The sequence below is a fragment of the Anguilla anguilla genome, chromosome 3 (genome assembly GCF_013347855.1).
Source record: "Anguilla anguilla isolate fAngAng1 chromosome 3, fAngAng1.pri, whole genome shotgun sequence".
Taxonomy (NCBI): Eukaryota; Metazoa; Chordata; class Actinopteri; order Anguilliformes; family Anguillidae; genus Anguilla; species Anguilla anguilla.
In genome coordinates, this window is record NC_049203.1 from 16,338,673 (window position 1) to 16,356,316 (window position 17,644).

At 45.3% G+C, this 17,644-nt stretch overlaps 1 protein-coding gene across 13 annotated transcripts in view; it reads right to left on the minus strand.

Moving 5' to 3' along the window:
- The window catches only part of LOC118224397 (inositol polyphosphate-4-phosphatase type I A-like), a 40,400-nt gene that overhangs the window by 8,091 nt on the left and 14,665 nt on the right, over positions 1-17,644 (minus strand). For 5 of the 13 annotated variants that reach the window (XM_035411911.1, XM_035411903.1, XM_035411905.1 and 2 more), the window contains 18 exons: positions 17,000-17,079; positions 16,569-16,680; positions 16,150-16,240; positions 14,916-15,063; positions 14,199-14,329; positions 13,128-13,232; positions 12,827-12,935; positions 10,900-10,917; positions 8,636-8,822; positions 8,304-8,522; positions 7,889-8,030; positions 5,327-5,359; positions 4,425-4,597; positions 3,834-3,957; positions 3,410-3,677; positions 2,921-3,018; positions 2,534-2,646; positions 1,723-1,877 (listed from right to left, as the gene is read on the minus strand). In XM_035411911.1, the coding sequence (XP_035267802.1) occupies positions 1,723-1,877; positions 2,534-2,646; positions 2,921-3,018; positions 3,410-3,677; positions 3,834-3,957; positions 4,425-4,597; positions 5,327-5,359; positions 7,889-8,030; positions 8,304-8,522; positions 8,636-8,822; positions 10,900-10,917; positions 12,827-12,935; positions 13,128-13,232; positions 14,199-14,329; positions 14,916-15,063; positions 16,150-16,240; positions 16,569-16,680; positions 17,000-17,079 (2,306 nt within the window). The remainder of the gene's footprint in view (positions 1-1,722; positions 1,878-2,533; positions 2,647-2,920; positions 3,019-3,409; positions 3,678-3,833; positions 3,958-4,424; positions 4,598-5,326; positions 5,360-7,888; positions 8,031-8,303; positions 8,523-8,635; positions 8,823-10,899; positions 10,918-12,826; positions 12,936-13,127; positions 13,233-14,198; positions 14,330-14,915; positions 15,064-16,149; positions 16,241-16,568; positions 16,681-16,999; positions 17,080-17,644) is intronic. The other 8 variants (XM_035411912.1, XM_035411906.1, XM_035411913.1 and 5 more) reach the window with 6 other exon arrangements.

Consider the following 17,644-nt stretch of genomic DNA (forward strand, 5'->3'; position numbering starts at 1 on the left):
AATGAAATAATCATCATAAAGAGAAAGAGAGAAAGAGGATACAAAAGAAGAGAAAATTAAGAGAAATTTTCTTTAGTCTTCAGGACAGAAAATAAAAGACAGGCACGAAGAAACAGCGATGGCACTCCATGTATCAGCAGGCGGGGATGTGTGGGAAGGGGGAGATCTGGGGCCATGCAGCGCCATCCGGCTTCTTCCCAGCATGCAACAGGCGCAAGGCCACACTGGGCAGAAGGAAAGGGCACCATGGTCTGTGACCATGCCAGCTATCCCATAATTCCCCTCGGCTGGTCCACAGATGTATTCCAATGCTAACAAAGCCAATCTTCTCAGAATGCCAGCTGAAACCCTGCAAGTGGGCATTTCAGTAGCATGTAGCAGTATAACACTGCTACTGTATATCCAACAGCAAGGGGGCATTTCAGTAGCACGAAACAGTGTAACCCTGCTATATCCTACAGCGTCTTTTATCATCGTTTTTTGCAATGGGTAATGGCTGTTAGCTGGAAATGGCTGCAAGACACAGTAAATAATCTCGGGTCGCAGCCTGTGGAGTAGTCAGGGAGGGAGGGGATCTCTTGAAAATGACAGGGGAAGAAGACTGGAGATGTGAGACAGGAAACTGAGTGTGGGAAGGGGGGGGTTAGTGGAAATGAAGGCAGGCAAGGGGCGTGGAGACAGCATTGCACGTTTACTGTGCCAGGTTTAACCTCTTCCGTTATTCCCTTCGGCTCTCTCCTCCCTACAACAACACCAGTGCTCTATCCCTCCTTCCCCTCCCAGAAGCAGTGTGCCAGCAAACGGGGGGATGGGGTCAGAGGGGAGAGGGAATGAAAGATGGGGGGATGAAGTGCAAGGTGGAGAGATAAGAGCTCCATCGCTAGAAATGGGGAGCATTCTCTGCATTGCGGCACCGACATCAACAAGCAAGAGAAGCAACTGCTGGAAGGAATACACACGGTGTACATTAACCAAGGTAAAGTGCAAGGAACAAATGCTAACTGCAGAGAGGCACAGAGAGAGAGACAGGGAGAGGCGAAGCTTCAGAACCAGGAGATCTAAGTCACTTTGAGGATGTCAGGGACTGCTCTGATTGCTGGAGATGCATCTTGAAAAGGAACTGGTGAAACCACAGGAAGTGGTGTTTCAAAATTCAGTTACTCTGCGGTGATATTTCACCTCATACCACTTCAAAAGAATTTAGAAAAAGGGTGATGAGATTTTACTGAAAATTGTGCAACTATTGTATCACTAACAAAAGTAGTAGGTAATCTCTCCAAAGAAAGAGAGGAACTGATGATGTCACATTTTAACTTCTGACTGTAGCTAAAGAAAATATACCTAAAAGAAACACGTCCCTAAAAGAAAACTAGGGTAACTGCTGCAGGGGTCCCCAACCCTGCTTCTTGAGAATACAGGGTGAGTGGCTTCAAAGCACATTAAATTCACCTCAACTTCCCCTCTTGGGTCCAAATGGGTTGCTTAATTTAAGGTCAAAAGAAAAACCAGCCGACCCTGCAGCTTCCCATGACCAAAGTTACAGGCCCCCTGCACTGCAGCGAACCCAAAGCCGAACCACAGCTTGTCTGCTCTGGCCAATCACTACCCGCTCTGACTTCACCGCTCCCAGGGCCGAAACGGAGACTGTGGCGCCCCCTGCAGTTGGCATGGTCCCCTGACGTCGGAGAGGAGATCGGCTCAGGCAGTGGGGTGGACACCTACCTGCGCATGCAGTCCAGGGCCTGGGTGAAGACCTGCGGGGCCATGCCGTGCTCGTGCTGCAGGATCAGGCACTGCTCCAGCGTGACGGACATGGCCGTGCGGTCCTTGGCGCTCTTGCAGCTGGTGAAGCGCACCCCGTTCAGCCGCCGGCAGATCTGAACAGAGGGCGGGGCACTGTCTCAGCTGCGGCTTGCTTTGTTAGCAAAACAAATGTGCGTTCATTCTGCTACAGAATAATGCTATGAGCGCACATAGGTTTGAAATACTTTTTGGATCTTCTAATCTCATTTTTATATGAACTAAAAATTGAATGTGTGTAGCCATTTTTTTCATTCATTACAATTTCCTTCCCCCGTGACCAGCACCAGAAAGTTCCGCAGTAATTACTTTTAACTACTGCTAAAGCACAAGCATACAGAAAAGCACAGTACAACATCACAAATTAAAGAAGGAATAGCGTATCAGGAAATCAAAAATAACATATTACACAATTAGCCTGTGTATTCCAGCCTCATTCAAATGATACGCCCACTATTAAGTACCATTTAAGTCAGCTATGGTAAGAATCAGCTGGAATCAAGTACCTACACAATCGGAGGTACTTTAAATAGTGACTAAAAACACTGAGCAGTGAATCACATACATTTTCTGCATTTGACCCACGTTCACTAACCCACGTATGTTCACAAGTGTGTGCACGCAGGTACAACATACACACACACATACGCACACATACGCGTTCTGTGTGGATAACAGAGCCCAGGCTAGGCTAAGCCCTGCCCTGTAAAGTGAAGGGCGGAGCCATCCCTACCTCAGCAGCCTGCCACAGGATGTCCACGTTCTTGTTCTTTCTGGCGTGAACGTTCTGCCCCAGGAACCTCAGCAGCTCCGGCAGGCAGGTCTGACTGCGGGAACGAGGGAGACCTGGAGAGAGAGAAGAGAGCGGGAGGAATGGGGAATGAAAAGAGGTGGGTAAGAAAGAAGGAAGGAAAGAGAGGAAGGTGTGAATGAGTGAGTGTGAGAGAGAGAGAAAGAGAGAGAGAGAGAGAGAGAGAGAGATAGAGAGAGAGAGAGAGAGAGAAACCAATTATATTTTCAGGTCCATGGTGACAAAGGTAATTTGTTTTAGTCAGACTAAGATTAGTAAAATTTATAGCCTAGTTTCCTGTACAAAGATGAAATGCTATTAGTGACTCACAATCTTCAGGCAAAACCTCTTTGAACTGCTCATAGTAGGAGTTGAGACGGGCCAGGCTCTCCATGTTGATAATCTCCTGTAATGACGTATCTCCGAGCCTATGAAAATCACAGGCAAAACGGAATCAGCTCAAATGAGAGAGATAAGCAGAAAATCAGGTTTCAAACAAAAACTGTGGAACTGGGGAAGGACACAGAATACATTGCACCTGTATCTTCTGTGACAAACACCCAGCTTTACTGAGCAGAATATCAATCACATCCTGAAATCCCATACATATTATATGAAATATTTTTTCTTATAATCATGCTATATTATTGGGGGGACAATTTGGCCTATTTTGTAATATTGGAGGCCCCTTGTTGTAAGCCCCTATCCCCCCCATAAATGACACCCTTGATCCTCTGAGTTCTAAGTGTCAGTAGCAGGGAGTCTACCTGTACTGTGCCATAGCAGGACCCCCCCCCCCCCCTTCTCATTCACCCTTACTTCTCAGCCAGGGACTGCTGGTCATTGATGCCCACGTTGAACAGCACGGGTTGGACACGCAAGAGCATGCCGTTCTGGATCTCCCGTGGCAACGCGTCAAACATGGTCCCTGGCAACGGGATGCGCACGTTGAAGCCGTCCCGGTTGCCAGTGATGACGGGCAGCATGTCAGGGGCGGAGCCAGAGGGGGCCTGAGTCACCTTAAAGGTGACATTCCTCAAGTCCATGATGCCCACGCTCATGTCCTCTAACATGGCCAGCTCCTCTCCTAAAACACACATAGACACACACACAAACAATGACATCCTCCAATTTTGCAAGCACCTCTCTTGAAACACATGCGCACATAAGCACACGACACATACATACACACACTCACACACATACAGACAGACAGACACACACACACGCACTGCTTGTTTACCATAGGTGCTCAGCAGGCTCTCAAACTGTGCCAGCAGGCCGATGGTGTAGAGCTGTCTCAGAAAGCCGTCGTCACGGAGACAGTTCCTCAGTTTGATGATGAATCCACAGATGAGGGCTGTCAGCTGAAGGAGGACAGAACGACAGACAACAGCATGACTCCCATCTTGGCTCATCTTACGCAACAATGCACTCAAGTACACACTGCTAATGTACCAGTGCTTGGTACATTAGATTCAAAACTAAAACTAGGAAATGATGATTATTTTACTGATGTGAAAGTAATATCTGATTTAGTCATGCAACAGCTTCACAAAAGCAACAGATGCACTCAGATCTACCATATGAGGTGATGTCATCCATTAGATTGCAGATAGCACTGGCTGGAGTAGGGACAGTAGGGATCTGTGGCTTTAGCATCAGATAGATTATGGTGTTTCTTGCCAGGTAATGGGTGGCTATGAGCTCTGGGGTTTTATAAAATCACACCGATTACACAAGCTGGCATTTAGAATCATTGATGCACATCTGAGAGTGTGTGTGTGTTTGTGTGTGTGTGAGCACATGTTTGTGTGTAGAAGCATGTACTGACCGTCTGGCAGAAGACCACATCTCTTCGGTACTGCAGGTTGAGGTACATGGCGATGGTGGGGGCACTGTCCTGCATGAGCAGGAACACCATGGACTTCTTGGCCTTGTCACTCATCATGGCCACACATTCGGTGAGCGTGGTGAGCAGCGGGTACAGAGCCTCACTCCACTCACCTGCAGGCAGCAGAGAGGTCACAAACAGGTACACACGCACACGCTAACATTTACACACACACGTACACACATGCACATATACAAACATACACACACACATACACACACAAACATGTACAAACATACACACACGCACGCGCATGTACACATATGTAAGCACATAGACACACGCACATGCACACACACGCACACACACATATACAAATATATACACACGCAGACACACGTATACATATACAAACATACACGCATGGACACATATGCAAGCACATAGACACACACACACACGCACACACACACCTTTCCATCCAAATGCATCATTGACAATACTGCCATGGCTGTGGCTCCCAGGCTATACAAACCACTGACAAAATCAGTCTTTTTAACATGTATAGTTTCATCATTAGGTTGATGAAACTATGCATGCCTGGTCTACCATTTCCACAGCCATTGACATAGTATAATTACCCTCTTTCCATACTGTGAAAAATTGCTTAATTTTTTAAGTCACTCAGTGATATGTTGTTCATTACAATTTCAAAAAAAAAGACTACAACAACAGAGATTGAGATGGGTACGATAGCTCCTCAAACCCTAGCTCTGTGGGCCTGCAGGACTGCAGATAGCCGAAGCACTGCGCTGGAGCTGCGACGGGGCGGGGCCTGTGGGGGGGCGGGGGGGGGGGGGGGGTGGGGTGTTAGGAAGCAGGCGGATGGAGACAGCGCTTACCTGGGGATGTCTCCTCCCGACTGGGACTGGCATCTAGAGGAGGGTTGGAGGTGTGACATGCGTGGTTAGGAAGCGCTCTCGACAACACAGGAAGCAGCTCAGACAACGCCCCGTGGACGCATCACCGGGCCTCACTGCAGCCCAAAGCAGCCAGAGCAGAAACCTCAAACACGCACGCACGCACAAGCTTGGGATTTTTATGGGAGCGCCAAATAACAAATTTTTAAAAACATAAATCATAAGGTGATAAAACGAGGCACAGCTGAAGGTGTGCATGCTTTCTGGGAGACATTCTCTCTGTGTTTTCCAGTCCCAATGCCGAGCCAGATATACAGTACATAATGCTGGCAGATTGATGCCGCTGCATTCCATTGTTTTCAGGTGAGATGAGCAGCTGGTGATGCGTGCTGGTCTGATAATGCGTGCTGGTCCAGCATGCACAAGCAGAGACCCACAGACGGACCAGGGTGACTGATCTGGGTTCAGCTGTAAAGCCAAGCTGGCAAGCCTTCGTTCGCGTTCCTCTCAGATTTGCGTACAATAACATGAGCCGGAGGGCAAGGAGAAAACCGCATGCACCTTCCAGAACCTTCCAACAACCTCACTGTCAACAGTGAGTGCCTCATCTTTCCAGTCTCTCACTCGCTGACATGGTGCAGAAACCACAGTAGCGCGCTGACCTGCATTTTAAAAGAGCCTCCATTTCTGGTTTTGACTAGAGCTCAGGACGTCATGGTAACAGTCCTGTTTTACCATAATGACTGAGGAGTAGCCACTCAGATACAACTAGCATTAAACCATAAGCAGGACTACAATCGGTATTCTGTTTGAAAAAGAACAAATGATTAAAATAAAACCCGCTGACCATGAAACCACCAAATCACTCCGAGGATGACAAGAGAGACCAGAGAGAGACTAGTTCCATTAGACGGTTCTGGAATTAATGGGTTTCTAAACCTCAATGTCCTTCCATGAAGATTGTGCACAAATGATTCTCAAACCCATTAATATCACTAATAAAAATCCTGCGGGGACAGGATTTATTGTACGCTACAAATAATTACTGATAATGACACATCTGCATGGAGGAGCTTTCACAAACACAAGGCCATCAGAAAGATGGGCAGGACAGACCACAATGTTTTTAAACAACTGTGACAACAAGAACATCATACAATGAACCACCTCAACCGCAAGTACATACAAAGATCCACCTCAGCAACATACATACAGTACAAACAATTAACTTGACAACAAATGCAATTCTTAAACTTTAAGAGGGTTTGTATGAAGCCTAAATGAAGCTTCTGATATCTCTTGGTAAATGGTAAATTGAAAAAATTAAAATACAAAATAAAACTCCAACCTCTGGGGGGAAAAAAAATAACATAAAAAATTTGAACCTTTCTTGGTACAACAGTAAATTTTATCAACAGTGTTTTATGTGACAAGAAACAATTGGTTCACATAATTGTATGCAACTTACAGCAGGAAATATTCTGACACAATAATTAAGAGTGCAAACACAACTTCAAAAACAAAGAAAAAATAAAGGAAGACATGCACACAGTTTCAGAAAACAAGCAGCATGCAGAACTGGTAACCAACCAGAGACAGTGGGTCTTCCACATTTAGAGTGCAGTCAGGTGCGTTAAACACATTCAAAAATGACAAAAATCGCAGGATGGAAATGTGACACACAGTCAGGAGAAATGGGGGAGGAAGTGAAGATGTGATTTGTGCTTAAATATATTAATTCTGTTTTATGTATCTTTTAATCGGATTAGTCTCACTGAGATTTAAAATCGAAAAGAGAGACCTGGCCAAGAAAAAAAGCTGTCATTACATAATAATTACAGACAATTACAAACATACTGAGACTTTATCATGAAAAATACTAAAACACCAAGAACCATTTGGTCTACAGAACCATTCTGTAGACCAAAAAATACAGGCTTCCACCAGTATGCATGGGGCTACAGCATCTCTCAATGGATGGGTGCTGGCCTCTGCAGATTTGCCTCTGATTGGTTCAGAGGTTCTTACATTTTAGTGTTGGAGATGTGGGGAAACCAACAGTGAAATGCTATGTATGCTGAGCATACACAATGAGGTGACTTTATTTGTCCTGGAATACATACTTTATGGAGTGTAAAAAGATTCAGTGAAAATTCAAATGGACACTGAGATCAGAGATCTCCCGCAAGTCACTGGCCTTAAATGCTCCAATAAAAAGTAGCACCAATGGCTTTTAAGGTTTCTTTTTTTTTTCAACTAAATTTCTTCTTAATCGTCATTTCTAATGCCTTTAAAATGCCCTCCCCCCAGAACAGACAACTGCGCTCGTTGATCTAGGGGGAAATTATGTATTCTGAAATGACTCGATCATAAAACCAAAGAAATGAAGAAACAAAAATAAAATGAAGATGAGGGGGTGAATGAGAAAAGCAATGTTTGCGAATGAAGACGATGGTGATGATGGAGACGATGGAGTTGGGTCGAGTGAGGAAGACCCTTCTTCATGCAGTTGTCCTCCAGAACACAGGTGGCCCGCAAGGTTACCTTTCTTGGTGGCGCCGCCCTGCTGGTCGCACAGGAAGACATCTTCGCTGCTGCTGCTCTGCAGCCTCTCTCTCTGCAGAAGCTTGTCCACCCGTTGGATGATGCACTCCAGACTCTTATCCACGTTCAGCCACACCTTCTCCTGAAGAATCATGGGAAAGGAGGGGGTAGATATGCATTATTGTCACAGATACTATATGGTGTCAGGCAATATTAGGTGAAATAGGCAATTGCAAAAGTGTGTGTGTGTGTGTGTGTGTGTACACAAACATATATACTGCATATACTGGGAATCTACAAAGAAGAAAAAAAATACTATCTGCAACATCTAAATTATATATTGACATGTTTTGATTTTGCTCAGATCAGATAAAACAGATTGCCTTGTTTAAATGTGAACACTCTGACACCTTACCCACTCCTCCTCGTGCCAGTTGACGTGCAGGGAGGATCGGCTGTTGCGCCCGGCCCACTTGGCCAGCAGCGTGTCCTGGTCGTTGCGTAGCACCACCTGGTCCGCGTCGGCGGTGGAGGGCGACGCCTTGGAGGCGATGTACTCTGGCCGGGCGGCGTTCAGGGCCTGGATGGCCGAGGCCAGGAGCTTGCAGTCGCACACCGTCACCAGCTGCCGCGTCTGAGGAGGAAGTGAGGTAACAGTCACATGACTGCAAAAGGCAACGGGAAGTCGGAGCCTTCTCTGGAGGTCTTGGACTGAGGGACGTTCTCCCCGGTTAGCTAGCGCCTCACCTTGTCTGCCAGGATGGCCAGGGTCCTCTCCAGCCCATTAGCTGAGCGATCCTTGGCGGCGCGGGACAGGCGCTCGGCGTAGTAGCTGACCTGGGTCTTGAGCGTGTTGATGTGGGCAATGATCTCCTTGGCGCGGACGATGTCCTGGGGAATGTAGACGATGGACTGGGAGCTGGAGACGGCACTGCTAAGGGTAGAGAGGACAGTTAGATACCTGTGTGAGGATTAAATATATACACACTTATGTTCTCTCTCTCTATCTCTCTCTCTCTCTCCCTCAGACACACACAAACACACTTTAAGAAGCACAATACAGTGAAGAGTGAGGTAGTGTGCCACAATCAGGGGCAAAGGAGAGGCCACCGCAACCAGCAACGTCTCAGAAGCTCTGAATTTTCTCTCCTTTGTATTTTAATGGAAGCAATTTCCCTGCCCAAGGTCAAGAGAAATTCAACGCTCTGTCACAGGCACTAGAAAGGAAATACAGAAATAAATTTATATAACCTAATTATCTTTTACCCAACATTTCTCTGTGTATTATCTGCTATGACTGTAACCTACTTTCAGCAACCGCGACTGTGAAAATGTTACAGCAAGGACTACTGCTGGGGAGCCTCTGGTTGTTAGGACAGACACTCTGATCTGCACAGAAGATCACAAGGGCCTGTTCCCCCCCCTACCGTACACTGGGCAGATTATGAATCGCAGCTCCAACAGGACCAAGTGTGAGGATGTGGAGGTAGGGGGAGATGGGGGAGGGGGGTTTCAGAACAGTGCACATGAAGGTGATGGGCAAAGTGTGCAAGAAAGGATGCTGTGGAGACTGAAGGTAGCCCCATGCATGTTTGGCCCATGGCCTCCCTAAAACACTGCGGGGCTTGCTCTTCTGCAGACACACAGGTTTCTGAGGATCGGAATGAGCCCAGCAATAGACCTTCTGGTGAAAAGTCACTGTGGTGGGCGAGGCAACCCAAGGTCAGACTTTGTCATTGGAGTTTCAACGTCAACCGCGTCAGACGCTAACAGTGCATTTTCAGGAAGGGAGCGTCTGGTCTTCACATTCATATAGGGTTACACTGTGTGAGCCTTCCTGAAACCGAAGTGTAGCTCTTTCCCCCCCGGCTACCTGATCCCTGGTGACAACGCAAGGCTTTCTCCTCTCTGAACAGAGCCACCATGGTTTACTCACTCTGCTCCAGGTCAACAAAGACCCCAGATCTGATTTAAATAACTGCTACATTATAATGCCAAGAAACACCGCAGTCCGTTCTCTGTCGCATGGTCACAGCTGGGTGCCTGAACTTTCATGGTGTATCTTCCTTCCTTTCATTTCTGGGAGCCTGTGGGACTGGGGGTGGGCGGTTTATCAGAGCTCCGCCTGTAATGTCACACTTAGAAGGAAGCAGGCAGTTGCTAGGCGACGGCCTCAATTAAGAACCGACTCTTTTCCAGAAGGGGACGTTCTCACCGTTTCCAACATCCCAACGCCGCTCCCATTACTCTTCCGGCTATACCACCAAGGTAAGACTTTTGACGGGAAAGGTAGAGCCCCCACTTGGTCCTGGGCAAAGATGGATGATAATGGCTTCTTCGATCTACGGTTAGTCGGACAATCCCAGTGACCCACAAATATTTATGTCCAAGATCTAATTAATCTGAACGGAAAAGAAAATCCGCATGGACAAGCAATGCACAGTGCATCAATTATGTACCCTTCACTTCAAAGAGACACAAGCCTTCATCCTCATCAAACGCTGACAATCTTGTCATTTCCCCTGACCCTTTGCCAGCAGTTTAGACCCGGAATTCATTTAATGTCACATCCCAAGTCTTTTTGTCGATGGGTCATTTCAGGGTCATTTATCTGGTTACGGTGGTGATTATATGTCTACCTTTCCTCATTCACTACAATGTAAAGCCATCTCCTGAACAAGCAGCGCTGTGTAAAGAGAGACATGACTCATTTCACTGGAGAGTCAGAACACACAAGTCGAGACACATTTGGAAAACGCAGTATTTACCCATAATACTGTAAAAAAACAGCAATATTGACATCAGTGACATTCTTACATACAAACAAAGACGCACAAACACGCACACGCACACGCACACACACACACACACACACACACACACACACGCGAAGCCACTGATTAAAACAATCCATCCATCAAACATGAGGGGATATATTTCCATGCAGATAAATGCACGCAGTGGGGAAAAATATGACCAAACAAAATTAGTTAAATTAAAGTACGACTCACCATTCCTCCTCATAAATGCTGATTAAAAAACAAGAAAGGAAATGAAAAAGCCATCAAACCAATAAATACGCCATCTTGAAAAAAGACTGCTGCAGCAATGCAGAATTCTAAAGATGAGGCGAGCACAATGCCACAGGCAGCGAGAAGGCATTCAGAAACCAAAGAAAAACGCATGTATTATAGATAATAAAGGTGCCTTAAACACTCCAGAGTATCACACAAGCTGCAAGCGGTTTCACCAACAATACAGAGCTGGGAAATAATTCTTTCAAATTAGTGTGAAGGTAAAAAGATATTCATTAAGTAAAAAGGCACATAGAAAATGAAGCCATTCACTGAAACTAGTATGTGAATTTGCAAACGAACTGCTGCATAAATGTGGAGCTACATTACACAGGGGATTTTAATTAAGACTATTAATGCAAACAAAGTCCAACAGAAATGTTATTAAATAAGGGAAACTATCCAACCCCACAGAACTACATATTGAGGTATAAAATGCTGACTGTGTTTGTTTCAGTGTCAGTGAACTAGCTGAAATGAACTGAGTGCACGAGGAAGTCCCTGTGAACCTGTTCTGAGAAAGTTTCAGGACTATGTGACCACAAGTCTCCATACTGAATTCTTCAAACAAAGCTGAAAGGTGCTGAAGCTTTATGTCTTCCTCATTTCTTAAACAACATTCTTAATGAATTTATACAACCACCAAAATCATACAGTAAATGTTTTGTAAGAAGTGGAATAACTCGGAGTCACATATTTAGTGCTACTGCTGATTTAGCAGTAGCACTAAATACATGACTCAGAGTTATTGTGAAAGCGCACTGTGACGCGATTGAATCCAGACCAAAGTTTAAAACGCACAACTGACATCGTAACCAATTAAATATAGAGTAGACAAAATCACAAATAAAAAATCTCAAAAGCAGGGAGAGGGTGCTGAAGGACAGGAGTCCACCCCTGGCCATATTAGACCAAGAGGCAAACGGGTGTTCATGGTCCAATTAAAAATCATTAGACAGGATTTGTGTTACACACAGGCAGACCAGGGGAAAAAAATACTTTCTGGTCCAGGATTAGGGTGTCCTAAACTGAAAGGGTACTGTGAGAATACCTGGCTTTGAGGCCCAGATTCAACCTACCATTTCTTTCTATGTGTGACACATTCATTATGTAATTTATTATATTTGTACTTTGTTGTTGTTTCTCACACAAACTCTTTATTTCAGATATTTGCTGCATTCACAACAGTATGTGTAAGAAACTACAATGGACAATAAATGAATGGTTTTTTCAATGACTATAGCAATGCAGTAGCAGCGAGTTTCCAAGCGACTGACGGCAATTCAGTGGTACAATTATACAAACTGCCTGATTATTCTCAGAGTTGTATTAAGCTGTCAGAGATTCTGGGCTAGACAGCAGAGTTCCATTAAAGACCTATCAGCCAAATATGTAGATAAGGACGTTAACTGCATTATTATGACACAAATTGCAAAATACTGCACAGCACTGAATGTTTAACAGTCTCTGCATTACTTTGGTGTCATTTTTCAGAATGTGTTGACAGTTCTGTAGTCGAAGACTCTGAACTGACATAAAATTCTCATAAAACAACAGCCAGTGATAGACAGAAATAAATTAACCTAAGGAGTCTTACTGTATTATAGCTTTATGATTAAAATTGTTAATATTTTCATTTGAGCAACAGAAATTAATAAATAAATAAAAGAAATATGAGCAAAAGCAGCTGAACAGCCAGGGTGAAGCACCAGCAGGATGGATGATGGGAAAAAGATATTGAAGCACTAGGCGGCAAGCATGGCAACTATATAAAGAAGGTCAAAGCCCTACCCCAATGACCCCCATAGACCTGCCCCTTGACCCCTCTAACCACTCCCCATTCGTGTTTGCATGCACCACTCACTGTTTCTTGGCCTCCTCGAACTTGTGGATAAGCTTGCGCAGGCCGCTGTTCTTGAACCCCTGGCAGTGGGCTGCGGGGGCCCCGATCGTCACCACGTCATACGTGTGATCTGGGGGGGCGGAGTCATGATAAACATTAACTGAAATGCAGCATCCTGGAGAACAGTTTGTGCAGAAATAGTAGGGTCAGGCCTGATTTGGTAAATCATTTGTAGAAATCATGTTGAGTCATGGACTGTATAGCAGGACAGCTGATTAGGTGGTTTGGGACTCTGCTGAAGAACTGTGCGGCAGGATCTTACCAAAGCCCGTCTCATCCTGCACCCTCATCCTCTGGACGTGCAGGTTGGTGGGCATGAACTCCAGCTTCCTCTCAGCTTTCAGGTTGCTGGCCTTGAAGGAGGGACCTGGAAGAAGGAGAAGGGAGAGAAGAACAGGAGGATAGTGGATAAAGGGTGAGAGAGAATCATTAAAGAGACAGATTTTCCCATGAGATTCCAGTCACTGCAGGCAGCAAGCAGTCTGACTCTGACATACCATAATATCTCAGTACTGTGAAACTTTGAACCCTGCTGGCTTGCAGAAGATAATTTCAGAATAAAGGGAAAGTAGCGATACATAGAGTATATAGAATGTTCTTCTAAGCACAGTGAGGGAGTCTTAATGGCAGGGATCACCTAGAGCATGATAGTGATATGAGGATCCACTCTTTTGTAGTCATATAGGTTTTCTGAGAAATTAAGAATGCTGTTACTGACCCCAGTAATCATGCAGATCAGAGAGATAGTGAGGTTATGTACTCTAGTGTTAGCATACTACACCTTATATCCATGAAGAGCAGAGAGATATGTAGAGGTTATGTAATCTAGTGTTAGCGTACTACACCTTATATCCTTGAAGAGCAGAGAGATAAGTAGAGGTTATGTTGTAACCCATGTGATAATGCAGATATAGAGGTAGTGGACTGGCCCTTGTAATTATACTGTACATGTGTGAGGGATACAGAGGTAGTGGACTGACCCTTGTAATTATACTGTACATGTGTGAGGGATATAGAGGTAGTGGACTGACCCTTGTAATTATACTTTACATGTGTGACAGATATAGAGATATTGGACTGACCCTTGTAATTATACTTTACACGTGTGACAGATATAGAGATATTGGACTGACCCTTGTAATTATACTGTACATGCGTGAGGGATATAGAGGTACTGGACTGACCCTTGCAATTACAATGCACATACATGAGATATAGAGGTAGTGGACTGACCCTTGTAATTATACTGTAACTGTGTGAGATACAGAGATAGTGGACTGACCCTTGTAATTACACTGTACATGTGTTAGAGATATAGAGGTAGTGAACTGACCTTTGTAGTCATGCAGGTCTGTGAGAGTCTCTTGGTAGGTGAGGATGATGGTCTGGTACTGGGTAACAATCTGACGTCGGAGATTCTCCCAACAGGGAGAGAGCTCTCCCAGCTCCTCCAGCTCACACACCCTAAAGAGACACACTGCGCAATCAAAACCAGCCCTGAACACCAAGAGTATCACTGGCAACCCCTGAGAACAGGCAGGCTGGCTCATTAACACAACACCTTGGCCTGTATTCAATCAAAGGTTAAGGAACATGTTGATTGACTGTCTTTAAAAACAGCAACTAAAAATGAAAAAGTGTATGCATGTATGTTTGAGTGCGCATGCTTATCTATTTGGGTGAGTATACATTTAGGGATTGGCAAAAATACAACAAAACATACTGTTCCAAAATCTCTCTCAAATCTCTCATGTATTAATGTAATAATTAATTAACATGGACGTGCAAACTGGTTTATTTGTGGGTGGGTATATGCATGAGTTTGTTTTTATACAATATTTATGTATGTTAGGGTGTGTACATACAACTAAGTGTATGTGTGTATGCATGTGTGTGTGTGCATGAGAGAGTGTGTGTGCATGTGAGTGTGTGGGTGTGTGTATGAGAGAGTGTGTCTGTGTGCATGTGTGTGTGTGTGTGTGTCTGTGTGCATGTGTGTGGGTGTGTGTGCACGCGTGCATGTGACTCTTCAGTGTGCATTTTCATTCACCTGGCAGCATCTTCCTCCAGCAGCAGTTTGACGAACTGTCGGGGGATGTTGAGTGACAGCATGCTCTCTGCCATCTGCTCCAGGATGCGGAGGTGGTTGCCGTCCGTGGTGGGGAAGCGGTACATGCGGGACATCGTGCCCCCGAACACTGGAGGAGACGGGGGACACCCTGAGCACACAGCCCAACACCTCGCCCAAACCAGCGGCTCAGCCGTGACTGACACATGACTGATCACCCCTGAGCACACAGCCCAACACCTCACCCAAACCAGCGGCTCAGCCGTGACTGACACATGACTGATCACCCCTGAGCACACAGCCCAACACCTCACCCAAACCAGCGGCTCAGCCGTGACTGACACATGACTGATCACCCCTGAGTACACAGCCCAACACCTCACCCAAACCAGCGGCTCAGCCGTGACCGACACCATCACCCTGTGGTGCTGTGTGTGTTCAGTACACCGTCCCACTACGCCAATGCAAACAAAGAATGCCGATCCCACTGAATAATATTGGAATATTGTAGTTAGGTAAATTAAACAAATTAAGGGTAACACAAAATTAAAACAAATTATTTCTGATTCTAATGAAATATTAAATAAAATCTAGTCTAATTAGAATTACTGGGGGAATCAATGTCATCTGGCTTTTTAAAATTTGATTTTATTGAATTGCTGAGGGAAAGATTGCCATTTAATTGAAGAACATTTGTATCTCGCGAATGACTAGATTAATTAGACGTGTTTTGGTATTTCGAGAAAGACATTTTTAATGCACTTAAGATGTACTGCTAATGCAATAGCCAATTTAAAAAAAAACATAAAAAGAGACTGTTCTTTTCAGGCCAGATCATACTTATATGTATTTTTTTCCATTTTTACAAATACTTTAAATATGCACAAAATATTATTTCAATAATCCGGCTGGTCTGTACGGTCTGATGAACTTTGCAAGATATAACCAAATGGTCCCCGTAGCTGCCTAGGCTGCGACCAAGATTTTGAATTTGATGCCAGCCAATACAGGTGGCCAGCTAGCACTGCACCCTGCATTTTTCATCATTGCCATTCCAGTCATATCCTCTCAGCTCTCATTGCCCTGCCTTATTGCGGCAGTGAGAGGCACTGACTGGGCAGTCACGGTGATTTCATCTGAAATGGAGCGCTGCAGCTGAAGGCCAGCAGCAGACAGCAGGGAGAGAGCAGGCGCGCGGCGCAGGGCTCAGCCTCACCGGATCTCAGGAACGTGTCCTTGCATAGCGACGCGTATTTCGCTCGGACTCCCAGCGACTCCGTCAGGCTCTCGTCCACGGGGAGGACCATCTGAGACACAGGGGAGAGGGAAGCTGACCGTGTGACCAGTCGGTCGGACGCCAAGCTCGATCGGATACGGCCAGGGCCTCGCCTGGACGAGGTGAACGCTTCCTCGGGGCAACGGCTAGGGTCATTTCCATTTTCAAATTCAGCCGATTCATAAAAATAACTGAAATTTATTTCACAAATTATAAACTGCCTGTTTTATGACGAAATTTTGAATTTGTGAATTGATTTTAAATTAATTTTGCCAACTGACTGAATTGAAAATGTAATCAACCCCACCCCCCTCTGGGCACAGATGTGGTGTCAGCAGCAGGATCTGGGGGTGCCTTACCCTGCCTTTAATGGTTTCGGGGAGCCGGGTCAAAGGAGCTCTCTGGTCTCTCTTCTCCTCCAATTGCCAGGCGATGACAGTGATGTTGCCCACATTGTTGTTATCTGAAGATCTGAAGGCAGGACTGGGGTTACTGGACTGCATTTCCCAGAATCACCAGGGAAAGCCATAACGAATAAGTTACAATTGATCAAATAAAATAAGTTTGCATTAACGGGTAAGCAAAGTTCCATGAAACGCTCTAAGAAACATTGGACTGCAGCATCATGTGAAATATGTATCTGTACAATCCAGAGAAAAACATTTTCATTGGTTGAGATTGAGTGTTTTTCACTGGAATCACATGTTGGCTGACAGGTATGCTGAAGTAGGTTTTGCAGGAAAAGGGTTAGAGAGAAAAGGGTTACTGACTCCTGATTGCTTGTTTTTACCTGAGCATCAGGTGTAGTCTGTGCAGCTTATCCTGCAGAAGTTCCTTCACTGGGAAAAGAGCCGAGCCCAGCATGTACATCTGAAGAAGATCCAGAGAATCACATGCACGCACGCACGCACGCACGCGCGCACACACACACACACGCGCGCACACACACACACACACGCACACACACGCACACACACACACACGCACGCACGCACGCACGCGCGCACGCACACACACACGCACACACACACACACACACGCGCGCACACACACACACACACACACAAACATTCGGTCACTGTATTAGATGCCCACAAACACCTAAATCCTATTGAAAAGTCCATGACATTTGGAGAGAAAATCATGACAGCGGGAATAGCAAGCATGATGTGGCATCATCAGAGATTCATAGACAAGGGATTACCATCTGTTTCATATCTATTTGACGTGATACAGGGATGCGTATGTTGATCATACAATCAAAAGGGTGACTCAGCCACCCTGGTGCAATCACAGTAAGGAAAACCAGTCTGTCCTAGGTAATGATAACTTACAGTAAAAACAGGCTCATTGCTCATGCTTTCTGGTCAAGGCTATCATTATAATTTATCAATGAGCACGGATTATAAAAAATATCACCTGAAAAATCGGACTT